General features: G+C 39.9%; 1 protein-coding gene across 1 annotated transcript in view; it reads right to left on the bottom strand.

Annotated features, from left to right (window-relative positions):
- Window positions 1-27,688, bottom strand: part of FBXL17 (F-box and leucine rich repeat protein 17) — a 553,738-nt gene that overhangs the window by 354,713 nt on the left and 171,337 nt on the right. Inside the window, exon 6 of the mRNA XM_062212315.1 lies at window positions 15,591-15,721. Coding sequence (XP_062068299.1) covers window positions 15,591-15,721 — 131 coding nt within the window. The remainder of the gene's footprint in view (window positions 1-15,590; window positions 15,722-27,688) is intronic.

Here is a 27,688-nt window from a genome sequence, read left to right as displayed (position 1 = left end):
AACACACGTGCAGCCTTTTCCTTCCCTGCCTGAGAATGAACTGTTTCCACAGTTAACTGCCATCTAGGTACAATCCCAGACAGTCTGCTCCACCTAAAGGCTTACAGGACAGCCGCCTCCCGACACCAGCTGCAGTGCAATCAGTGCTGGTGTGAGCGTCAGGAAACCCTGCACTTCAGCACTTCCTGCCAAGGAGGATTATCACTCCATGTTCTCCCATGCACCCCCCCCCCCCCAGGTATGGATTACCACCAATTCTGAACGCTTTACCAAGTGCAAGATGCGCACACGAAGCCTGTTTAGAGAAGTGAAAGGTGATGCATGACTCACAGCGACAAGCTAGTAAGGATAACTACAATCATTCAAATTAAACATGAGAAAAACACAGCAGTAGGGAAAGAATCACAAGTAAAATACAAGTGCGTGCGATAAACAGTGGGAACGTGGCGCTGTAAAGTTCCTGCGACCTTGTCCACCCATAAACAGCTCCGTTTCTCACGATGGGAGATGACCTTCAAGTAGCAGCAGTGTCTGTGTGGACGTCTAAACGTCTGTGTCAGGATCTGCCTGGTAACACCTTATACTTGTGCGGCTAACTAGCTTCTCTGTTTATGTCCTACTTGGAGATGGATGACTGCCAAGAGCCATCACACACACAAAAAAGCTCTTCGGTAACATAATGATGTCTTGGTACTGGGAATAACTTGTGAAAGAAAAATCTTGGAAACAAAAAGGAGGCAGACATCTACTTAAAGATATAAAGATATAAATTACTAAAAGTTTCTAATTCCAACATGATCACAATATCTTAGACATTAATTATATCATAAGCAGCACATATTTCTCTGAAGACAGTCATCCCATAAATGTCTATAAATCTGCTGGAAGAAATGTTAGACAAAACATTTTATTTTCTAATTCTTTGTTAAATTTAGTGAAGAACGCCAGGGCACTGTTGTGATATATTTTGCCATCCCTGTTCCAAATAAACTGCTGTCACAAGACACTGCATGGAGTTTTCTACTCCTGTCTTCCTTTTTTTTTTTTTTTAAAATCTGGAAGGATTAACATGTTGTGAGTTAGGATAAAACTACACCCACATACTCCACAAAAACCACTCATTCCCTGTTAGAGAACTCGGGGAGTGCCTCTAACTCTTCACTCCTATTCCAGGGCAGTTTTAAAGGCTGTGGCTGCTCCACACCCACTAAAGGAGTGTGTGTTGACTGACTTATTTTGACATGCTCTATTTCTTGTCCAGCTTAAGTTCATTTTCCCGCTCTCCACTTGACAAAGCCTTGTGTTCACTAGGTTTGACTGCCATCCAGTCAATTACTGAGGAAGAATTTAGTGAGCTCTGGTTAGGAGCTCTCGGCGGAGACTGCCGAAAATTCACAAGTCCTAGACACAGCTTTAATTCTCATGCCATTACCAATGTAATATTCCAAGGAATTTACAATCTAAGTGAGTGTAAATTCAAACTAAAAGAAAAAATATACAACTTACTCGCTCCCTCTTCTCCTCAAACATAAAATAAGATTCTCCAAAGATATTCACACATATATTCACATATATGTGTACATGTGTGCAATAAAGTATTAAAATACAGTGATAATTTTTATTTGAAAAGAGACTAAAGTGAAACCAAAAATAAGAATTCAGTTTAAACTGTAGTTAAAAGGAATACAAATGGAGATTTTATTTCCCAAATGAAGCTAGTTCTCAAAATACCATAATAAATCCTGGAAGGAATGCTTCTATGTATTACTTCCAGCCATAAAACCCTGCAGCAGGTCTGATTAGTGTGCTGCCACAATGACAGTAAGAAGAGCTGCGTACATCAGAATCACCTCCTAATATTAACAGAGTCATTAACGTGTGGTCATTAAGGTGATAATGAAAAGCATTTCAAAAATGAATAGACACCCATTCTATTTGTGAGACTTTTTGGGTAGACATTAGAACCACTGTTACCTAAAAACACATGGAAGTTGTATCATTAGAAGGCACACATGTTGAAGGTAAGAACATAGTGGTGATTAAGTATCAGCTACGACTAAGCTCCATCTCCTTTCTCTTATCAAGTTCCCTCTAAATTGACAAGACAGAAGACAAGGACAGATACTGAATACTACAAAATATCAGTTACTTTTAATGTATAAAAATTTGGGGTGGGGGAAGCTGGCATTGTGGTATAGTGGATAAGGGGACACCTGTGAAGCTGGCATCCCATGGGGTGCCTGTTCATGTTCTGGCTGCTCTACTTCCATTCCAGCTCTCCACTAATGGCCTGGGAAAGCAGTGGAGGATGGTCCCAGTGCTTGGGGCTGAGCCACCCATGTGGGAGACCCAGAAGACGCTTCTGGCTCCCAGCTTCGGCCTGGCCCAAGTCTGGTCATTGTGGCCATCTAAGGAGTAAAATAGCAATGGAAGATCCCTCTCTCTGTAACGCTGACTTTCAAAATAAATAAATCTTAAAAAACAAAAATAAAAAAGAATTTGGGGCAGGTGCTTGGCTTGGCAGTTAAAACACTGTGAAGATCCTGTATCAGAATACTGGATTCTAGTTCCTGCCACAGCTCCTACTGACACAGTCTCTGGTAAGGCAGCAGTAATGGCACAAGCTCGTGGGTCCCGACTAGCACATCAGAGACCTGTTTTGAGCTCCTGGCTCTCAGCTTTGTTCCAGCTAAGCCCTAGTCCTTGCTGGTATCTGAGTGAACAAGCAGACAGGAGACTGCTTTCTCTTTAGCTCACTTGCTCTCTCTCTCTCTGCCTCTCAAAGAGAGGAAAAAATAGAAACAGATCATTATTTAAATATATATATATATGTATTATTTCAAGGGATTGTGTTTATGAACTTTTAAATTTGTATTCACATTATCCCTCTCAGCCTCAGGCCCTTATGAGAACAGAAAAACAGCCTTTGTTCCCATGCATTCATTAAGTGAATACAAGATTAAACAGTAATACTAGAAACTGTAAATGGATGTTATTTTATTGTAATATTTATTTTATTTAATGATATTTATTTTATTGTAATGATATGGTAATACTCCTTGGCTAGCATTTGTATTCAACAATCCTCATCAGCAGGGTTTTTTCCCAAACCTATTTGGTTCACTCGCCCAATGTCCACAACAGCAGGGGCTGGACCAGGCTGAAGATGGGAGCTGGGAATTCAGGTTTGGTCTCCCCATGGATGGCAGGGACCTGAGTACTGAGCCATCACCTGCTGCCTCCCAGGGTGCACATCAGCAGGAAGCTGGGATCACGAGCCAGAAGCAAACTCAATACGGGATGGGAGCAGCCCAAGCAGCATCGTAACCACTATGCCAAATGCTTGTTGCAACCAACTCTACTTACACTGGAAGTTGCAGGTGCTTTAAGACCACAAAGATCTGCATTCAGTACTGACTCCGCACTGACTAGTGGTGATCTTCAGTAATACCTGATACCTCTCTGTCACTCATTTTGCTTCATACATAAAGCAAAACACAATTACAGCTGGTATATCATAAAGGTAATATGATAATTAATTAAATAAGATAATGAATGAAAAGCTCTTAGCACTGTGCCTGACAATGTAAAACTCCCAACATATGGCAGCCACAAGTCATCATCAACTGCTGTTTACAAACCACGGCAAACCTTACTAACTCAGAAAACAACACTTAACTCGCTCACAATCCTAGGGCCACTGATTGATTCTGTGCTTACCCAAGCAGCTCTGATAGCTTCACTACATGGGACTGCAGGACTCTGAAGGCTTCACTGAGACCAGACAGTGTTACCTCAATCACACATCTGATAGTTGGTCCTCACTGCTGGCGAGACCTCTACCATCACGTGGTCCCTCATCCTCTGGACTTATTCATATGTTGGTAGCAGGAGTCCAAAAAGGCAAGAACAGAAGTTCAAGGCCTCTTGAAGTCAAAGCTCAGAAGTGCCACAACATAATTTCCATCATGTGCTCTCAATCAGAGCAAGCCACAAAGCCAGCCTAGATGCAAGGTGACAGAGAATCCATTCTACCTTTTGATGGGATGGCAGGCAATGTCGCATTGCACAGTAAGTGCATAAATGAATAGAGAAAATTTGGGACTATATCTTGCTATCTTCTGCAGTCTGTAAAATAGAGATGAATTTTTATAGCTCCAATAATTTCATGGATAAAACTGCAGAATTCAAGTTTTGAGGAGCAAAAGAAGCAATAGCTTGCATTTTGCCCACACTGGAGTAACACAGCTCAACTGCTTCAGTAATGGATTTCCAAAAAGACCAAGATCTAGAACCAATGACCAAAACCATCATATAGGTTGGTTTGTTGGCTGGTTCTTCTGTGTTCTAAGAGTGTTCAAGACTTTTCTATTTGATCTACCCAACACATTTATTTCCATTTTATTTTTTTTTTTACCTTCAACAAGCAGTTTTCAAATTCAACATGTCACAATAAATAGCATCACCAAGAAATCTGGATTATGTAGCACTTTCTGAAATACGAAGTTTATGAATGAAGTAAGCCACGGCTCACTTGGCTAATCCTCCACCTGAGGCACCGGCACCCCAGGTTCTAGTCCCACTTGGGGTGCCAGATTCAGTCCCAGTTGCTCCTCTTCCAGTCCAGCTCTCTGCTGTGGCCTAGGAAGGCAGTGGAGGATGGCCCAAATGCTTGGGCCCTGCACCTGCATGGGAGACCAGGGGGAAGCACCTGGCTCCTGGCTCAGATCGGAGTGGTGCGCCGGCTGCAGCATGCTGGCTGTTGGCCATTTGGGGGCTGAACCAACGGAAAAAGGAAGACCTTTCTCTCTGTCTCTCTCTCTCTCACTGTCTAACTCTGCCTGTCAAAAAAAAAAAAAAAGTAAAGAAAAATGATATCATTGTAAGAAGCACATATGCTTTTGTTCTTTTCCATGAAAATTATCACTAGAGGAAAAAAAAAAAAAACTTAGTCTTGGAATGCAGTTCATTAGCCAGACCCAGATATCCACTCATGGTTAATTAATATATCAAATTTATTGTAGTAAATAATTTTCATAAAAAGTAGAATGCTAAAGTAAAACTCGATACCTATTCTTAGTGCATTATATTAAATCCCATTTCACTGACTATATTTCTAAATTTCTCATCAAAGCCACAGAGTGTCAGAAAATGATACCAGGATGTCCTTTAACATGTGTGTGTCTCCAAAAAACTCATCACTCGAGCCACAGTCCTTAATCCAACCCAATGCAATCCACTTGCTTTGGACAATTTCTAAGTGCAGGATAAGCTACTGAGCACACTGCGCAATGAAAGTCACTGCTTACAGAAGAAGAGAGGTAAATGAAAGAGCTGCTTGCTGTTTGATGGCAAGGTGATCAGAGAAGCAGTCTGGGAAATGGTTAATTCCCCCACTAATGGCATGGCTACATTTGCCAATGAGGAACTGATTCCGAAAACTGACATTATTTTCAGCTGACGATCTGCTTCATAGAGAAACAGTTGGGAACTCAAGCAGTTTTCAATTTTAGACAAATTGGTGCTGCCAAAAATTATAATATTCAATAACAGGGACAACCTCAATAATGTGATGTGTGCCTAATCTGGGTTTTAAGAAGTCTGAAAATCCTTATTATACCATGAGAAGTCAACCATACATTAACTAAAGCAAATGCCACTAGTCAATGTCAATCTGATGGCTAGCTATTTCTCATAATATTAAAAGAGGCTGTAATCTGATAATCCAAACCAATAATTAGGGCTTGAAGATAACCCCATAGTACAATTCAGGAATAGGTAATCTACTTTACAATTTATTTTTACGGGAAATCCTTTGTCTAAAATAAGCTTAATTTGTTTAATTATTTCAAAATCATAGGTGGATGAAAGATATACTAGGTAGGTTTGTATGGAATAGTCAACCCTTTTGAAAAATAGTAACTATCCAACATTTTTAATTGTATTGCTTGCTAATCTTAATTGCCAGGATTTCAAAAGACAGTTCCAAAGTGCATCTTGAACAAACAGAAAAGCAATTAGCCTAAATTAATTGCTTTGCTGATGTGATTTGCAGTAGGTATGCTTGGTGGTTTTGAAACTCCTGCCAGGGCTTTCACAACTTGATGTTCTGATGATATTTTTAGCCTATTTTTGCACCAGAGCAATTAACCAGATAATTGTTCTAACTGAACCTGGCCTTAATCAGTATGTTTAGGTTCATGGTAGCAATTAACCAAATACTAAACTCGTATGTAAAGAGCAGCACTTAAAAGGACTGTGAGAAGACCTGAAAAACGGGCCACACTGTTTCTAACACAGCCCTATTCTTCTCACTTCTGCCTCTTTGCAACTAATATAGGTGCTATTACACACGGACGCTAAGTCATGTTTCTGGTTCTTCATCTAAAAGCATCCCAAAGTCCCTACACAGAGGGTAAAACTCGATGTTAGTACATTAAAATTCTATTTCTTGTAACGAAAAAAAAAAAGGGAGGCTATGGGCTTTCAGATAAACAGCACACAATACGTAAAGAATGAATCCAGACAATGACATTAAATCCTCACTTTATTAAGCGTCAACTTTATTCAGAAATAAATAAATCTGGAAGAAGTGGAATATTTGAACGAATTGCCTGGATTTCAGCCAGAGTTTGAGCCAAATTTAAAAGCAGATTTAATCATCCTTCAAAGACAGCATTTATAATTCTCTCAACATGCATATATTAAATTACTTCTGCCAGCGAGGCCCTGTGTGAGGTGCCAGATGTGGAGTGAGGTAAGAGTAGAGGGCCAAGATGAAGACACAGGTTCTCCTTACAAGGAGAGACTCAGAAACAAAACACCACGCAGCCACACAATGATATATGCCACACACAGGGCCACGGGCCGTGGATGCAGCCCAAAGGTAATGTGATGTGGTACATTATTACCAACTCTGGTATTATTTCACCTTTTCCTAAACTATCAAGGCATTTGTATTCATTTTAAGGGAATGTATTAGTAGCAATGCAACTATTTTACTTCAGTAACAAGTAATTTTATACTGCCTTAAATTATCTTATCAGTTGAGGAATGATATACATAAAACCCTTTCTGTTTTCACGAGGCATAAGGGTTCGGGCTGAAAGTGTTCTGTCATTCGTCACGTCTTCAGGAAATACCTCCTTTCTAAATTTCTAACAGGACTGTCATACAAAAAATGGCCCAGGCACACACACGTCAGCTCTGCCATTTTTAATTATCACAAATCAAGTTCCAGCAATTTCTCCTCTGGCTAAACATGTGTGTACCTACCTTCTAACATACCTCTTTATGCCACTGCTCATAAAATATTTTAGGCTGAAGCAAAATCCCTTGCACTAAATTAATAACTAATCACAGGAGATATTTATCATCTCAAGCCTTTTACAAGAAAATTGTCAGATTTAATCACCTTTCTCATATTTTCACTATTTACTGGGCTTCATTTATCATACACTTTTAAAATTTTGACAACTGTGAGTTATTTTAATTACCATTTCTGGCTTGGGAGATTAAGAATAAGACAACTCCTGGGAGATGTTGGGGAGGGAAGGATGGTTTAAATTTATCCAAGCAGTCAATAAAGTATCATCATTTTCATCAAAATATGAAGATTTTCTTCATTGTTGGGAATTTTAAAAATATGTTTGAGGTTGGAAAGACTTTAAATCCATGGATTTACAGCACTGCATTTATCAGCGTATGATATGTATCCCATTCTTTTCTATGATTTGATCACAAATTGAGATTTCCAAACATAGAGAACAAGGGCTTTTTTGTTTTTAAATCCCCTAAACTGAATGCTACCCATATCTGTTTACTCATTTTTATCTGCCCAAAAAACACAAAAGTCCTAGCAGCATTTAGAGTAGCACATCCAGGAACATCCACAAAATGCTTCTATGGAAACTCTTTTTATTTATGGAAATGTTCACTTATGCATTATTGCTCCCTAAGAGCCAGACAATATAGAAATATATACAGTATACAAATATATCTGCTAGAGCTATAATAAAATTCATATTTTCCTATTAGGCAAAATAATATGAATGTATAGACTCAATGAGCCCAAGTCACCCACACCAAACTCAGTTTCCTTTCCTTTCCTTTGTAGTCCTGGAGTTAAAAATCCAGACAGGCCGAGACATGTGCATCCCGTTCAGATTTCCCTTTCAAAAGTGTTTCACCAGGTGAAACACTGGTGTTATGTATTTTCTTAACAATGCAATAACTGCATATTTAATAACTGGAAATACTGAAAGAGCCAATATTCAATATTATTACCTACCAAACAACTGAAAAAGCTTCTTTAAATTTGAATAAAATAAGCATCTTACTGGAGGACAAATGCACAAATTATTTTATCAAAGAGACTTTGCCTTTTGTAGAGAAATATCCTTGAATGAAAAATCACTTATACTTGGGAAAGTGTACAGCTTGGTTATGGCAATTATTTCTTACCAAGAGTATTGAATCCTTTGGTGAAGTTAAAGCTGTTATTCCTGAGAGATCACTTATTCAAAGTATATATTCAGTATTCCTCACTCTGCCATAGCTAAATATTTGCTACAATTGACAGAGAACATCCACAGGTAATGAAATATTTGTAAAAGTCAATGCGCATCATTACATGCTTAAATAAATACCTACTCAAAATTCATTTGTGAAATTCTTGAAACAATGAGTCAAGTGTGATAAAAGACTCTCTGCTTTTCCTCAAGGAATTTCAGAAGCAGTTAAGAATATTTACAAATGGAGTTGTTTGGAAAAATTGCAGTTTATTACAGAACAAGCTGCTTTTAAAAATCTGTATCTCTGTATGCAGTGTAAACATCCAAAACCTGTCACCTCTTAGATTTCTCATAAGAAAAAGAGGAGGCGGCACTCTGATGATAGACAGCAGCACGGCCTGATGTCTGAGGCCAGATGACCACAAAATTTGTCAACCAAACCGGGAGATTTTGGAAGTCAGGCAGGGGCGGCAGCAGGAGCAGGAACAGCAGCAGCACAAACGCTAGCCCTGCCGGAATGCCAGGACAGCAGACACGGCTGGGACTCCGCGGCACACCAGGATGTGTGATCACTAATTCTTAGTAGGAGGCAGAAGGCACTGGGAGACGATGCGCCCCTTGTGGCTAAAGCTTGAACTCTGAAGAGCCCTGATTCCACTCGCTGTGAGCTGTCCAACACTCTGCTCCTTAATTCCTCTGGCTGAAAATGGGATTAGTAATTCCTTCCTTGGGTTGTTGTAGGGATTAAATGAAACGTGTGTCAACACTCAGCACAGTGTCCGACTCAGACTGTACTGTTATTATCCTTGCTCCAGGAGAAAGGGGGAGGGCATATACACTCAGGTGCGCTGGTACTACAAAAGCAATCATATTTTGAAGATAAAGGCTAATGGATAAAGGACACAGAAGACATCATTTTTGGAGAATTTCTGAAAGGCTGAAGAATAATTCCTCCAATATTAAACTGTCTAGGGATGGTCTTACAAATAATTATGAATGCAAGAGTGAGTGCCAAAATACGTCTACCTCAAACTAATGCTACTCGCTCTGAAAGACACTTTCTTGTCCCTAAAATCCTCCCAGAAATCAGTGAATATATTTCATTAATCTTTTTTTGTGAAAACATGTATAGATGCTGCAGAACACACACAAAGCCATTCAGTGGATTATAGAACTAAGGTAAAATTCAGTTTTACTACAGCTCCACTGACCCAGCCCACAGTCATTATTAGGCACTAAATGTATGCAGGTGGACTGCTGGGCATTCTACCGAGGCAGAGCAGTGCAGCTATAAATACCACTATGGAGCTGCTTCAACAGTCAGCATTATTTTTGCCGCCTTTTTATTTCTAAGTCTTCAGGCTTTTATAGGAGAAAATTGCTCAAACTTCACACTCAATACTCCAAGGTGAAAAGTATTCCTCTTCTCCAGACCACTTAACTTTAATAGAAAACAAAATATTCTCCGACTGAAATTCGCCTATGTCTGCTAGATTTAATGGAGAGCTTTGCCCCCTTGGGCAAACTTTAAACCTCAGTCTCTAGGAGAATTAAGTAATATTAGGGGATTGAAATGAAATAAAACTCTAAGTCCACTGTGACATGACATTCACAGGAAGATGGTAGATTATCCACTCAGTCCTTGAACACTTATAAATACAATATATAGCATATGTTCTCAAAACAATTCTTGGAAATAAAACACAATGGGCACTCAGCAAATATTTTATTTCACCAACACCTGCTCAAATCCTCTCTGAACTTTATTTCTAAATATCACCGTTTTTTATTGAATCAACGGAAATTTGAAAGAAGAAACAGAATAAACATCCAGAGAAGCTCAAAGGAGTTAGAAAAATCTTTATATAAAGCCTCATTGAGTTCTACACGCGCCAAGGTGCTGTCAGCCTCGTTCAAAGGTGGTGAAGTAATGTGTCACTCGACAACTTTAACCTCAGTAAACTGAGAAGACTAAAAAACTGCTTTTTCTGTAGAAAAAGAGAATCAGGGTATTAAGATTTTTCTTAATACTCCAAGCAAAGGAATCATGAATTAAATACTAAACGCTGCCAATGAATTCATTTTAAAATGAACAACTTCATGGGTTTGAAGTCAAGTTTAGCAAACTGGTTCAAACCGCCTGCTAATGCTGGGAACCGTTTTACAGCACTCTGCGAAGGAGAGCGACTTCTCTACTTTCAGATGGCACTCCATAAAAAAGGACATTTTAACTTATTACAGGTCAAATGCTGCCCCCCCCCCCAACTTCCACCTGTTGGCCAAGTTCTGGAGGCTGAAATAACAAAGGACTAATTTAGGGACATCAATGAGCTCTATGTTAGCTGTCAATATATTTTATTTTATCAGGCTCAATTTTAAAGGAATTGTTTGATTTAAAATATGAAATAAGCAAAAGTCTCTACATTCTGGACTTCAATGAAGGAGAATTCAGTGGATGGGGAACAAGAGGATAATATAAAAGAAGGGGACCTGCCTGGGGGAAGGCGGGGGTGGGCAGCTGGGAGAATGGCCCTAGAGAACAGTCCACACCTTATTGCAGAAAGATTGTTGATATGAGAAAATGTGGGCCTGGTGTTGCTAAACCCCAACTTCGCCAAGAAAAGGCCCGAATTCAGTATTTTGATGTGAACTATCCCTTTTTTTTTTTTGACAGGCAGAGTGGACAGAGAGAGAGAGACAGAGAGAAAGGTCTTCCTTTTGCTGTTGGTTCACCCTCCAATGGCTGCCGCGGCCGCCATGCTGCTGCCGGCGCACCGCGCTGATCCGAAGCCAGGAGCCAGGTGCCTATCCTGGTCTCCCATGGGGTACAGGGCCCAACCACTTGGGCCATAGCAGAGAGCTGGCCTGGAAGAGGGGCAACCGGGACAGAATCCGGCGCCCCGACCGGGACTAGAACCCAGTGTGCCAGCGCCGCTAAGCGGAGGATTAGCCTATTGAGCTACCGCACTGGCCTAGAACTATCCCAATTTTTAAACTGGTGGCAACTACTTCAATACTTTCAAATATACACTGTATACACTGAATGAAACGGTTCTGCGGACTGGACTCAACGGTGGCCCATTACTTTGCAACTGCAAATGTTCTTATCTGAAAGTTTCACTTGGGGGCTGGTGTTGTGGTATAACGGATACAGGTTTGAATCCCGGCTACTCCACTTCCCATCCAGCTTCCTGATAATGGGCCTGAGAAAGCAGTGGATGATCCCTAAGTCTCTGGGCCTCTGCACCCACACCAGAGACTGGAAGAAGCTACTGGTTCCTGGCTTTGGACTAGCCCAGCCCTGCCATTGCGTGGCCACTTGGGGAGTAAACCAGCAGATCAAAGACCCCCCCCCTTTTCCTACCTTTCAAATAAAAAAATCCTTTTTTTAAAAAAAAAAAGTTTCATTTAAAGAGAAAATACCTACAGCTACTATTCTAAACTCTCATACATATGAAGTGAATCTAAATATATTATAAACTTTATTATACACTTGAAAGAAATTGGCCACAACAGTCTAAGATTTAAATTCTCTAAATTGTAGAGTACACAGTGACGCAAGAGCTTCCTCTACATAAATTTAAGATTAACACAGCAAATTACGGCAAAATGATTTACTTATAACAACCCTGGCTTTTGTTACACTTTGTGATTTTAGCTAATGGATGCTATGGACTCTCATTTCTCTTGATTTGTTATCCTGCAGAATTCTAATTCAGGAGCAATCATGGTCAACTGTCAGTGAAAGGGCTGTATATCTGATAACAGGGATACAGGTGACAGGACTGACCCAGCTTTTTAGGACCAATGTGAAAAATTGAAAATGGGGACTTTATGACCTTTTTTGATAGTTAATTTAAACATTAACAAGAGCTTTCATAAACATCTACTAAAATCAGCCATATTTCTTATCATCCTTATTGGCAAAAAAGAACAAAAGAGCTGTTCTAAGCATATTGCTATGAATTGCATAGAACTCAGTCGTTTACCTATCAGCTTTCCACATCTGAAATGTGCTGCTTTTTCATTCTGTGTCAAGCATATAAAAATGTTGAAGACCAAACTGGATGTGAACAACAAAAGATTTCTATCAAATACAAATAAATATTTCAATAAACTTAGCTGCAGACATAGTAACCAGATGTTTAATTTAAATCACTGATAGAAATAGTGTCCTCTTTTCACAAAACCCTTGGATTTTTATTTGTATTCAAAAGTAATGCTAATGTCAAATGACTACTAGACCATCTTCCTGCATCCAAGAAAATATCACACTGTTTAACTTTCTAAATGCAGAAAATGCTTTCAGAAAAACACAGATAAAGAACAGCATAGCATGTCATAGTCACATAGATCAATTCCGGGACCATAAATGCTGATACCATGAGCCTTTGAAAATTTTGAAAAAAAAAAAAAATTTGAAAAATTTTCACAGGTGAGAACTTGTCAACCCTAGAATAAATCTTATATAAGAAGAACTGAGATAAATATCAAAGCTTACCTTAATGTGAGCAATCCTTTATTAACACTAGCAACATTAAAAATAGAGGCTTATAATAGATATTTTATATAAAATAGTACCTCAAGGTTCTGTTATACACTTAATATAAAATAAGGAGCTTACTAAAACAATAAACTAAGACTTTCACATATAAATGTCAATTGTGTGTGAATCCAAGTATGAGAGGGGAAAGGGACTCATCAGCCATTCATTTGTTTCTTCTCATTTTTCCCCACCCAGTTTTTACTGCAGCAATGACAAAAAATTATATCCACCAAAAAGCCAAAGAAAAGTCAAACAAATGATCTAAGTTGAATAGGAATAGTATGACCTTTGCCCCGAAAAAAAGACGGTGAAGGGATTAAATGAGAACATGTGCAAAGTGCCTATCAATTACCTGGGTAACAAAGGTTACTTCCATCCCCTCCATTCTGACAAGGCTCACTACTACCAGTGAGTCTTATGTCACCTAAAGAGAGCGACCTTCGAGAGCAGCAGGGACTCAGTGCCCCACAGTCTGAGACACAGCACCAAGTATTTAGTCGGAGGTTAACAAATGCTTCCTGATTTACTGAGGGATGATCGTAATGAACAAATGTAAAATAGAAGCTAATTGATAGGCTAAATGCATTAGTCATTCCAGGGCTCTCTCTATGAAAGGTTACTAACCCATCTCAGCTAAGTGCTGAGATTATAATTAAGTCTGATGGGAAGTCCTAGATTTATACCAATATAATTACAAATATTACTTAGCTTAGTAATGCAGTATGGCAAGAACAATGAGATGAGTAATTTAGATGATACCGCAAAGTGGGTTTTAATGTTTGAAAGTTCTATTACAGTACACAGGATAAGTGCATGTAGTGTAATTAAAACCTAAGAGTCTGATCTTTGAAAGTCTACTGCTCAACCTCATTAAAATGCATGTTTTCTCAATCCAAACTTTTCTATTAAAAACATAAAAATACACTTTCATTCCTTGCAAATAAATCTCTACATTACATATATTTAAGATCAAACAACCGCTAAAGATAAGTAGGGAAAAAAATGAAATAGCACAAGCTTTGTGTACATGGAGCCCAACACAGGGAAGGAAAGGCAAAATGATGGCTGCCTGTGTTTTCATTTGCAAATCACCCAGTTTTGGCTAAACAAGCATTTTACGAGCAAGATGACTAGAAATCCCTGAACATCTTTTTGTAAATAATACAAATCAGAAACCTAAGTAAAATGTCTACTTTGGAAATAACCCAAATGTCATACAGACTGCACCTTAACTACAGCATTCTCCAATTACTGACTGTTCTACATACATCAGGTATACAGAAAACTATTACGGAATATAAGCATTCTGTTACAGAAATTTTCTCCTTTTAGTTCAATGCATTACTAAGAAATTTTCTCAATATTAAGTTATTTTTAGACACTTAAAATCCATGGGATAATGTTTATTTATGTACTTTATTTTCTTATTTTTATGGAAAACTTATTAAAGCTTATTTTAAATTGTCATATAACTGCCTATATAGAACAGTACTGATTACAGAGAATTTTACTTTATAAAATGAGATCAATCTTCTTCATATTTTGATATATTTAATATTGCAAACATTACTCAAAAAACACAATTTTTAAATGATGACCATGTGCCCATTCGAGATCAGTAAATTTTTCAAGAAAAATTGAAATATTTTACTGAACAATAGCCTTGCCAAAGCTAACCCATAGCTTAAGGGTAATTCCATGTAACTAAACAAAATGTCACTAGACTTTACCATAGTTGGGGAAAATGGAGTATACAAGACTTTATTTTTAAGCAGGAAAGTAAAAGTGAGGGGGGCATCTTAAATTTAAAACATGATCTGACACAAACTCCGTTACTTCAAAAAGATTCCAACCCTAGGAGGTTCTAATTTTAGCTGAAATAGTGCTTTCTGTTTTGAAAGCCAAATATTATTGATGACTCATCTTTAAAATATTTTTAAGTCACTGGACAATAATCCTGGCTCATGCTTATGTGTACAAAACTACCTGAACCTGTTAGCTGTGCTGGTGCTACTGGGCAGTTTTTTGCATGATAATAGTAAACTTTCAAGGGATCTTTGGTCTTTTTCTTCTATTATAAAATATTGCAAAGACAAATGGGCTTAGCATTATTTATAAGATGACTCATTTTACAAATTTTATACAATATATTAATTTGTTCATCACATGATTTCCATTTTCAAAACAAATTCTATTTATACAGAGAACAAAATGTCATCTTCCTAAAGACTCTAAAAGCATATCGTTTGGGATAGTTTCTTGGAATCAGTTTCCTTCATAAATTAACAGTAAAATCAAGCACAGAAGTTGCCAAATTATCAACATGACAAATAATATATCCTGGGTAGGTAATGAAGATATAATTCGACAGACTACTGTTAAAATTGCTTAGGCAAATATTTGTATTAAAGAACATAAAAAGCTTGCTGCACTTATAAGCGATCTCGATGGTTTTCAAAATTTAAACGTCAATTTGAAAAGGCACAGCCGCATTCAATGTTTTCCTCTGGAAAAGATGTCTCAATGGTTACCTGTCATTTATGATCCAGTTCAGACAGAGATTGAGAGAGCTAAGATTTTTGCACCTCTTGACGATTTCCATCACAGTTTCATTATCCAGTTCAGTGATATGACGTAGGTCCAAGCTGGAAAGGTTTCTTAGCTAATCAGATCAGTAAAATAAAACAGAAAAAAGATAAATGTTATGTTAATTTTAAAGCATTACAAATATAGTTTAATACAAAGTAGAGTATCATAGTACACTATTTAAAATAAGTAATATTCTAAAATTTTTAACATATTATTGATGTGGTATTTCACACATTAAGCTAAAACTGAATATAGAAATCTATCATAAGTATATAAATAACATTAAAATAAAACAGATTTTACTGAAACATAAAAGTTAAAAGTTAGCAACCTGTTATCTAATAGGTAGGGAAGCTGTTGAAGATATTATATAAAGTACCTATAATTTAGTAAGATTATTCTGTCTATATTGTTCAATTTCAGATACTAGCTTTTATATTTATAATGCCACTTCCATACAAGTTTTCTGTTTTTTTTACTGAAATATGAATAAATGGTAGATACCTTGTTGATATTTTATCTATGTAATCCAAATTGTACTATTATCAGTATGTGCTGCACCATTAAATAATGAAAAACACTGTTTAAAAAGCAGAAATTTTCTCTAGGTACCACCTTCCCCATTTAATACTTTTCTCTATTCTTTTATGGAAGCTTCCTGTCTTCCCTGATGTCTAGTCTTCAAAGTAAATTAATGTATCATGTACAGAAAGGTGGTAAGGTCATAATTACCCTCTTCAAATAAGCATATTTCATTGTATCTTTGAAGGGAAGTGAGGCATCCTTTAAGACAAGGGGAATCCCATGAGGTACTTTCTGTTTTTTTTGTTTTTTGTTTTTTGTTTTTTTAGATCTATGTATTTATTGAAGAGGCAGAGTTACAGACAGAGAGCAAGACAGAAAGAGAGGTCTTCCATCTGCTGGTTCACGCCCCAAATGGCTGTGATGGCTGGAGCTGGGCCAATCCAAAGCCAGGTACATGGAACTTTTTTCAGGTGTTCCACCTGGGCCATCTTCCACTGCTTTCCCAGGCCATTAGCAGGGAGCTGGAGTGAAAGTGGAGCAGCCAGGACCTGAACCGGTACCCATATGGGATGCCAGCAACTCAGACAGAGGCTTAACCTACTATGCCATGGCACCGACCCCACAAGTACTTTGATTATGCAAGCTCACAGAAAGATGGAGTCAGCCACCTGATCCGTTCAGTCTTCTCCTCTTGGCTTATATTTAGCTGCCAAGAAGGCAGTTCTGATGTGGCCAATCTTGTTAGGTCCACATTAGGAGAGAGATAGAGTTAGAGATAGAGATAGAGACAGAGATAGAAATAGAGTCAGAGAGAGAGAGAGGAGAGAGAGATACACAGAGTGACCAAAGGACAAAAAGAGATACAGGCCAGCGCCGCAGCTCAATAGGCTAATCCTCCACCTTGCGGCGCCAGCACACCGGGTTCTAGTCCCGGTTGGGGCGCCGGATTCTGTCCCGGTTGCCCCTCTTCCAGGCCAGCTCTCTGCTATGGCCCGGGAAGGCAGTGGAGGATGGCCCAAGTGCTTGGGCCCTGCACCCGCATGGGAGACCAGGAGAAGCACCTGGCTCCTGGCTTCGGATCAGTGCGGTGCGCCGGCCACAGCGTGCTGGCCACAGCAGCCACTGGAGGGTGAACCAATGGCAAAAGAAGACCTTTCTCTCTGTCTCTCACTGTCCACTCTGCCTGTCAAAAAAAAAAAAAAAAAAGAGAGAGAGAGAGATACAAAGAGAAAGGAGGTAACGCCTTGATAAATGTCTCGAACCAACTTTTACTTGTGGGAAGATAGATTTAATGCAAACACTTCATGAAAATATTGCAAAGCCCCTCACTGCTCAATTCATATTTTGTCAATAAATAGATATATAACTTTTTTTTAAAAAAAAAAGTATTTATTTATTTATTTGAAAGGAAGAGTTACAGACAGAAAGGCAGAGAAAGAGGAGAGTGGGCTCTTCCGTCTGCTGATTCACTCCCCAAATGGCCACAACGGCCAAGGCTGGGCCAGGCCTAAGGCAGACATCTGGAACTCCATCCAAGTCTCCCACATGAGTTCAGGGGCACAAGCATTTGGGTCATCTACCACTTCTTTCCCAGGCACATTAGCAGGGAGATGAGTTGGAAGCGGAGCAGCTGGGACTCAAACCAGGCTGGCTTTGCAAGCAGCAGTTTACCCTGCGGCGTTCCAACACCGGCCCCAGATATATCCTGAGTTAGCTGACTTTTGACATTCCATAGTTTTATTTTTCACAATGCTTTGCACTGGGGCTGAAGAAATGGCTGCAGTGGTTTCACTGGTCAAGTTTTCTTATTCTTGATCAAGCAAAGGGGAACTTACAGATGCCAACAATCTGAGTCCCTGTTAAGCGTGATACTCCTCCTACTAATGTCCCCTCAGTAATGCTGTATACATTTCTATTTTGTATCCAAAAAAATCTTTGTTTTTTAAATTACATTATTTTTACAGTTAGCGTTCTTTGCAGGGCATTTTTGATCTCACACCCAAAAAGTTTTTTTATCACTGCTGGAGATGTAATATTCTAGTAACATGTAAGGAAGCAAGCCACTTTTGTGAGCTGCAGGCACTGGGCAGCTTGCTGGGCTCAAGTTCTGAGAGCAGCCCCATATTGGTACTACAGCAAAATCAGAAATAAATGCATTCAATGGACCCACAGGGTTGCTTGAAAACACTGTGAGGTAGGGCTATTGAATCTGAATGTTAAGGATTAATTGTATATGTGAACTGTAAAATACAGCCATGCCTAATACACAAATACAAATGGCATCACTTTATTTTCTCAATTACCTTTTTTATAGTGTCTAGGAAGACGCAAAATAAAAAAAAAGTATCTAGCCATAAAATATCTCCTACACATGGGGGGTCTAGCACAGCTTCTGTTACAATGTTTCCATGTGAATTCTTAACCTACCTTTTTGCTTCCTTCACTGAAAGGTATCTCTTTATCACAACAGTTTGAACTACTTAATGCCACAGAATTATACAATTAAAATGGTTAAACCAGTAAACCAAATATTTTACCACAATTAGAGAAATCATTTAATCAATCAGAAGATGGAGAGTACACATAATAAAAGTTCTGTATAAAATTTAAGTTCATTTTTGTGCCTGTACAGTCTCTCATAGTACAGACGATAATTAAATACTGGAGGGGTATGAATAACTTATTGAAGTACAGATAATGGGAAGGCAGATGTTAGCAAACCTAAACTATTTTATAGACTTTCAGAAACACAAAGATATCTTCTAGGACCAATCTACAGCAGAAAGTTCCAATTCTAATAGCTATGTGACAACACTCTACACCTAGCTGACTCTTAAACCTTTAGAAACCCTACATCCAGGCCCATTCCCAAGTGCAAGGTGGACCAGCAAGCACACTGGGTGCTGGGACTACTGCCCTGTGGTCATTGTTGGTAAGTGAACATTTACTCTTCAAATGTAGCATAAATGCACCCAGGAGGAAATAGGTTCACTTCAGCTCTCACACTCCTGGGATTTTGAAGAGTACTTTACTCTTGGATTTCAATTAAGGCTCATCTATGAGCTGACAGGCACTGGCTATGTTCACATGGCTATCCCTATGACCAACCTGGCCAGCTCACCTTGAAATAATGATCGTACCCAGCGGCAGTTCCAGTGAGCTAATTCCCAGTAACCAGCATCATTACAAGACACAGACATAGCACATCCAAGGGATGTGGCATTTTTATTCAAAACTCCACAAACAGCTCTGTCAAATTCATCACATTCCTTCCCTCGCTGTGGGAATTTCATAATAGTGCCCTCCAGTGTTTCATAAAAAGCTACCTAAAATAATCCTTCATAGTCTGAAACACATAATTACATTTAGGAAACTGACATTTTAATTAAACTTACTTTCCTTATAATTCACTGGTAGTCTTGGGTTTTACAAGTCACAGAGGACTTGAATAAGCAAAGCCTTATGTATGACCAGGATCTTCTAAATGTTTTATTCTAATTTTTAAACATTTAGTAACGTATTCTAAAAGAAACTCAAATCAGAATGTAAAATGCAGGTAATCACACTTCAACACTGCTTTTATTAGAAACAAAATATGACTTCCAACCAATTCATATGAAAGACTAAAATTAGTCAATGATTGGTATGGCCATGTATGTACTTAAATATAAAATGAGACGCTAAAATGTTACCTAGGAAACATAGGCTTGGCAGATTATAAAAAGACCTCAAATGGCTTCCAAATTTTCTTAAGACCCTGGAAAAGTAAAAAATGAAGCAAGTCCTCGGGCAGGTAGGTTGAGTGCACTGGATGCACCAACAAAAGAGGACTCACAGCACTGGGCAAAGGCAGCAGGGACGGTCCACTGTTTCAGGCCAATGGGGGTAACTGATGTGAGACAGCTGCAGGTGAAAATTTTTGAAATGAATAAAAATTTCTATATAGTTACAAAACACGATCAAATGTCAAATTAGTACCTAAATTACTTCTTGTCAGTCCTGCACATATTGACTTTTTTTAACCAACAGTCTAAGCATCATTTGTAGTCTTTGGGAGCACAATCAAGGGTTACGACAAGCAGTCTTGATGATTAGCACCAGACTGTCAGGCTGTCAAGGTGAGAACAGGGATGAGTCAAAGGCACAGGGAGACAAAAGGGTCAAGGAAAGACCAAAGGAACAAGTCAAAAAGAAGGGGAAGGGGAAGAAATTAAATATATATGTGTGTGTGTGTGTGTGTGTATATGAAGCCTGCTGAGAATGGAAATGGAAGGAAAGGGTCAGAGAGAATTTCTATTCCAACCACAGGAAGACTTCGCCTTAAAGGGTGTGACGTGTACACCTGGAGAACTCGACTGGATAAGCGAAGAGCAGGACATCCCTTCTACTCATCAACTAGACCTACCTCAGCTTGGTCAGAAAGCTAATAAGCCACATCTAGGATATCAGGCAAATCCTTCTCAGCTCAGTCCAATCCCGGTGAGAACACGGAGATGGAACAGAAAAGCTTTCCAATCATTTTAAAGAAAGGCAGAGACAATAAAAACTTATTTTTGGAGCCGACAGTGGCTGCCATGTTAACTCCCAGGTACTTCCCCTACAGATGGCCTCCAGCCACTGTGTTCTTACCCACACTGGCCTTCTGGCTCTTTGCATTCCAAGACCTGTTTAACTCTGCCACTCTTCTATCGGATCTCACACCTTTACCACGTTGTTCACATTCTGTTTTGCTTCCTAGGACACTCTACTGCCTGGCTTCTCCTCTGAGTGGGCCCTTCAACTCCTGTCTGCCACCTCGCACTTCCCAGAGTATCTCTCATCATGTCCCCCACATCTCCGAAGCCTTGAGAAAACAAAACCATTTCTGCTGCATGAAGGAATCCCAGGGCTTCCCAGCCAAGGCCCCTCACTGTTCATCCCTGCAGCCCCTGAAAGCAGTTAAGATGGCGCAAGTCTCTTCCGAAATTTTGAGAAATAGTTCTCACGGTGCTCAGTGAACTGTGCTTGTTATTCTGAAGCTACTCTTAAGTCACTTATTTTGCTCCGATAAGCTGAAGGGGTCGATTCTCCTCTCTATTCCATTTACTCAACTGCCTGGTTCAAATCTCATCTTCCCCCAAAAGCCTTCTTGATTAGAGAGAAGAAAGACAGTAACTGTATATTTGCCTTAATGCTCATCATTAACTAGCAAGCTCCAAACACATCTGTGCTTTTCAAGCAGGAATCACTGATTGGCAAGAGCTGCCAAGGGAGCATGGCCCAGCCTTCCCCCCTACTACACTATACAGTGGTGGAAAACGTCCAGCCCGTGGGCCATACAGGGCCACAAAATCATTTGGTCTGGCCCTGCCAAGGCAGCTGCAGGAGGGACTCAAAATTCAATAGATTGAGGCCGGCGCTGTGATGCAGCGGGTTGAGGCCCTGGCCTGAAGTGCCAGCATCCCACATGGGTGCCGGTTCTAGTCCCAGCTGCTCTTCTTCAGATCCAGCTCTCTGCTGTGACCGGGGAAAGGAAGAGAGGATGACCCGAGTCCTTGGGCCCCTGCACCCAGGTGGGGGACCTGGAGGAAGCTCCTGGCTGCTGGCTTCAGATTGACACAGCTCCGGCCGTTGTGGCCATCTGGGGAGTGAACCAGTGGATGGAAGACCTCTCTCTCTGTCTCTACCTCTCTCTGCAACTCTTTCAAATGAAAAATAGATAAATAAATATTCAATAGATCTACAGCAGGCTAATTTTTAAGTCGGTAATTTTGTATGGCCCGTGAACGATGCTGTAACCATCCGAATGGTCCAGAAAAAATGTGTCCCCCCTTCCCCCGTGCTGCAACTGCACAGGAGAGCCCTCTATGAGTCTCCATTTCCTTTGCATCCCTTCTCTGTTCCCTCCCTTCCCCCCATCAACCCTTGCTAGACTGGGCTGCTCAGAAATGATCTCGCCTCACAAGCATCTGAAATCTCATCTTAATGCCTGAGCCATTCCAAGTCTGAGCTTCTGATGCAGCAGTTGTGGTGCCTCTTCATTCACTCATTCACACCAAACCAAATGTGTCCTGAGCACCTGGCTCTACCCGAGCTACACATTAGGATCAGCTGGAGAAGTTTTTAAACAGTCACTTGTGGTCAGCGCCTCTCCCTTTGAGCTTCTGATTCAACTGGCTTGAGAAAGCTCGAGCTATTAGTATTTCTGAAAAAGATATCTAGTCAGTCCCAGGCCGGACTGGGAACCACTTCTACACTACAGAGCAAATGATATTTAAACCCAGCAATTGGACGTGTAAAAAGAATTTGTAAAGATCAGCTACTTCAATCACCCCCTGAAGAATAATGCTGAAGATATTATCCACTTAACCAGTAACCATTAATTTCATACCTATTATGTCCCAGGAACAGTTCTAGCTAATAAAAATAGCAGTGAGCATAACAGACAAAAATTCCTGTCTACAGGGTGATCATATTCCTACTTGGGGAGGATAAATAAATTCTATAGGGAAAAATGAAGCAAGGCATGATGGACGGAGGAGGCAGGAGAGATGGGGTGTAATTTTAAATAGGCAGATTACATTTGAGAAAAGATTTTAAGAAGATGAGGGAGCAAACAAATCCACGCTAAGGTCTGGGCAAGAGTTAGTGCAGAGCAAAGGTCCTGAGACGGAAACTGGTGTAGAGTTACAAGACTGTTTAGGAAGCAGTGGTGGTTCAACAGAGTGAATGGAAAAGAAACAAGCTGGAGAGTAAGGAAGGGCAGACCAACTGGGGCCTCGCAGGCCACAGCAGGGACTTGGGCTTCTGCTCTGCTCTGGGAAATTTGGGGAGTCACTGGGAAGTTCTGAACAAGAGTGTGCTTTTATACTACTATTTTAAATCGAGAGGTAGAAAGAAAGTGAATGAGAGAGAGGGAACTCTCATCCACTGGTTTAGCCCCCAAGCACCTGCTACAGGTGGGACTAGGGTAGGCCTATGCCAGGAACCCAATACACATCTCAGAAACAAGTGGCAGGGACCCAACCTCTTGCGCCATCACTGCTGCCTCCCAGTGTCTGCACTGACAGGAAGCTGGAGTCAGTAGCCAGAGCTGGGAATCTAACCCAGATGCTCCAATACGGGAAATGAGCCCCTCAATGGGTATTTTTTATTATTATTTGACAGAGTTAGAGAGAGAGAGAGACAGAGAGAAAGGTCTTCCCTCTGTTGGTTCACCCCCCAAATGGCTGCTACGGCCGGAGCTACTCGGATGTGAAGCCAGGAGCCAGGTGCTTCTTCCTGGTCTCCCAAGTGGGTGCAGGGTCCAAGGACTTGGGCCATCCTCCACTGACTTCCCGGGCCACAGCAGAGAGCTGGACTGGAAGAGGAGCAACTGGGACTAGAACCCGGTGCCCATATGGGATGCTGGCACCACAGGTGGAGGATTAACCACATGAGCCGTGGCACCGGCCCCTCAATGGGTATTTTCAATGCTAAGTCAAACAACTACCTCTGACTTAAGTTTGTAAATGATCATTTAATTTCTCAAGTCTAGAACATGGGAACAAGGTGGAAGCAAAGAGAAAAGATATATTGAATTAATCCAGTTAATCCACCACAATGACAGCAGGTGGCGGTGGTATAAAGTGATCTGATTACCAATATACGTGGAAGTAAAATCAACAGAAACTTTTTAACAAATAGGTGATGGCCCATGGGAAAGGGAATCAAGGCTGATCACAAGGATTTTTGTGGGAGCACCTGGAGGGTATTGCAGCAACTTATCAGGATAGTTGGGGACAGCCAGGAAAGATATCTAAATATGCCACATGAGAAATGCCTAGGTATCCGAGGAGAGTGACATAAAATTTAGTGTAAATAGCATTTACTCTTCTAAATTTCATATAGAATTGTATTAACTATAAATAGATATGTTAAATTCGGTAGGTTAGCTAAATACAAATATTAGTTTTACAATATGTGAATAAAAATAGTCAATTAATTCAAATGTGTAGGCTTACATGCCACAATACATATGATACATCAAGCCCAGCCTAATTCTAAAACAAATGCGTGAACACTGTGTTCCCCAGCTTGCTGAGGCTTCACTCCTGAGCCTATCACAACTCCGCTCAGCCCTCACAGCCCCTCCAGAAGGCTCCAGAAAGCCACACAGGACAGCCACGGTCGGCACACACAGTGATGTTGCTCATTCTTCCACCCTCTGGGTAACCATGCTGTTTATAATTCGGTCTAACTGTGTGTTCCTCCCGCTGGAGTCACAGGCAAGCTACAGCAGGGCAGGATCATATCCTACTCATTTTTGTGTCATTAGGGCTGAACACGGCACTAGGTGCAGCGAACACATCTATTGCAAGCTGATTAAAAAGCGAGTATATCTGAAATCAACATAAAACCATTAGAGATAATCTCATTTGTTTACATTTCCAGAAATCAGCTCTTATTCTCTGAATCACAACCAAACGCAGGATCTGCAGCTTTAAAAAGTGTTCTATTTGACCATAAACTTCACTAACATAATCACGAAATAACAAAAAATAACATTCTCACCCCACACAATGAAAGGTCAATGCAGAACCAGAGGCATAATGAGTTTCTATTTACATATTTGTGCTTAAAACGCAGAACTTTTTCTTATAAAACAGCCTCAGTAAGTTGTCAGAGTTGTGATGTGTGTGGCAGGAATTTTGAGTAGTTCACCAAAATTTTAATCACCGTCTTCTGCTGCAGAAATGTGAATTTGTTAATTGGATTTCTGCTTTTTCCTATAACAATTCAGAATGGATGCTCTGCTCCTCCTCCCGCACTCCGGCAGGCAGCACACTCTCTAATTGACTTTGTCTAGGACTTTTTTCACCACCAAATCCTTTTCTCCATAGAAGATTTCTGCAGTTCATAATGAACTACAAACGGCATTTAAAGTTAGCAGCACTAAGAGCCCTGTCACTTTTTCCCTTAGCAGGAGCTAAGCATCAGAATTTCTCTTCAATTAAAAAATAAAATGTTTACACTGTTTCACTTAAACAAAGGAAAATAATCAAAGCTTAAATAACTTAAGGGTAAATTAAGTCAAATGTGAATGCAAGCAAGGAGAGATTCCTTCATTTAATTGGACTGGCTGTGCACTTCTTCCATTTACTCATCCCAAGTTCAGAGATCTTCAAAAAACAGAGTTCACATAGTCTGGAACCAATTTCAGACATTTGCATCCATGAATCATATCTCAAAAGGTGAAAAGTTTCAAAAGAAATATACTGAAAATTTAGCCCAAGACAAAAGCTTATATCCAAGCCGACTGACCTACGCACTGGCCTCTTGATCGGACACTGTCTATTAAAACAAAACCATCCAATCATTTCCCTCTTTAAGTGTAAAGTGTTAAACTAAAAAATAAAGGCATGGCATTAAAACTTTTAGCTTTGAAGAATATTCTATCATGTACTTTATTTTGTGGCATTCTAAAAATCTTACAGAAATGTTCTATCTACTCTCTAAAATAAAACTGTCTTTTTTCCCCTTCTTGGTTTAGTATGTGCAACTGGGACTCACTTTCACATTGAAAATCTCTTAGCCTTACATTTTCGTTTATGGGCCTCGGCCTCAAGCCAAAGTTCAGAGTAAAAAGTGCCTACACCTTAATGTCACAAATCAATCTTCCAGCCTTTGAGCCAAAAAAACCTGAGCTACCACCTATCTTTGGGGCTTCTACACTATCGGGAGTAGATTCCCGAATGTGGAGGAGAAGCACCAGGAAGCGTGGCCACAGTTTTCCTCTGGGGTTTACCGCAAAGGTTTGGAGCACCCTAAATCACCCACAGGAAAAACCACTTCACCTTAGCAGCAGCTTCCTCTTGTTCCACTCTTTCAGCCACTTTGATGAGAAGAAACCTTCCCACACATTTCAGTTTATATAAGTCTTTTCCCTACGTCTCAAGGTCCCCAAAAAGAGCCCCAAGTCTGATATTAATCAACTAAAAAAGAATCAAACAGATCACCCACAGGGGTGAGAAAGGAGTCCCAGAAGCTGGCCCTAACAGCAATCACAATGCGGTCCTATAAAAGGTAGTGTTTCTTCTCCAGCCTTCACAATTGTACGTGATGTAATGGTCGCAGTTATTGTTAGTGCAGGATCACCTGAGACGACGGGAAAGGCTATGGATAGACCTCAGCAGAGTCAAACTCAGGGGCACCCAGGGATTCATACTCAAAATCCAAGTCAGAAATTCTCTAAATACTAAGTCAGACTCCTTTTTTTTTTTTTTTTAACTTAGCTCTACAAAGCGTTCAGAGAAGCAACAGCATTTGGCTAACAAAGCATTCAGATGTGGAACTGACACATTTTAGTTCCTGACTCCTCTCTCCACTCCAGAACTGCAAGCACAGGAATCAGACTTCACAGGCAGTACACCAGGTATCGATAAGAAATGATCATCTGAAAGAAGGACTTTGTGAAACTTTCCTTGATGTTAAATAACACGGAAAATGGAATTATATGGTCATTAAAGAAGACAATACAATCCCAAGTGAGCTGCAAAAATTTATAACTTTGAGTTACATGTTAAAATATTAAGGCACGAATTTCTGATACAAAGAACTGTCCATCTGTAATCCTGTGCTCTCCATTAACGTTGTCTAACCACAGTTCAAAAGCTTCAACCAACTGAAGCAAAAGTTAAAATGACAATATATGTTGTACATCTAAGGTAACATTTTAAATATCCATTTATAATTTATCTTATATTAGAGTCATTTATATGCTCTTGTCTCAATAAAAAGCATAATCAAGATTTCTGAAAACTAAAATATAAAGTACCAAGATGAGGGGCCAGCACCATGGCACAGTAGGTTAATCCTCTGCCTATGGTTCTGGCATCCCATATAGTCGCCGGTTATAGTCCCGGCTGCTCCTCTTCCAATCCAGCTCTCTGCTGTGGCCTGGGAAGCAGTAGAAGATGGCCCAAGTCCTTGGGCCCCTGCACCCACATAGGAGATTGGGAAAAAGCACCTGGCTCCTGACTTCGGATAAGCACAGCTCTGGCTGTTGTGGTCATTTGGGGAGTGAACCAATGGATGGAAGACCTTTCTCTCTGTCTCTCCCTCTCACTGTCTGTAACTCTACCTCTCAAATAAATAAATAAAATATTTTTAAAAAGTACCAAGATGATATCACGTAAGTTATTTTTTAATTGTCAAGTCAAATCCATTCAACATGCAACCTCAAATAATTAATATCTAATAACCAATGACTCAAAGAACCAGTCACAACAGCTAATTTCTCCTTTGGTCAAATATCTTTCCTTGCATTTGCTTTTGTGGACGGACATTACAGATTTTAGCATTGTGAAAACATAGAAACTACCTTTCTACAATTAAGCAGCCAGCCTTGCATCCTATTCTTAGGACTCACCATGGTCTTGTAGCTTCATTCTATGTAACTGTCAGCTACCTAGCAGTCCTTATCCCTCTACTTATGCTTTGTGTGGACTCCAGACAGCAGTTTAGCTAGTGGTAGTCCAACTCAAATTTAAATCTT

Source organism: Lepus europaeus, chromosome 15 (assembly GCF_033115175.1).
Source record: "Lepus europaeus isolate LE1 chromosome 15, mLepTim1.pri, whole genome shotgun sequence".
In the NCBI taxonomy this organism is placed as follows: domain Eukaryota; kingdom Metazoa; phylum Chordata; class Mammalia; order Lagomorpha; family Leporidae; genus Lepus; species Lepus europaeus.
The sequence above is the reverse complement of the archived record's forward strand: the minus strand, read 5'-3'. Positions and strand labels throughout refer to the sequence as shown.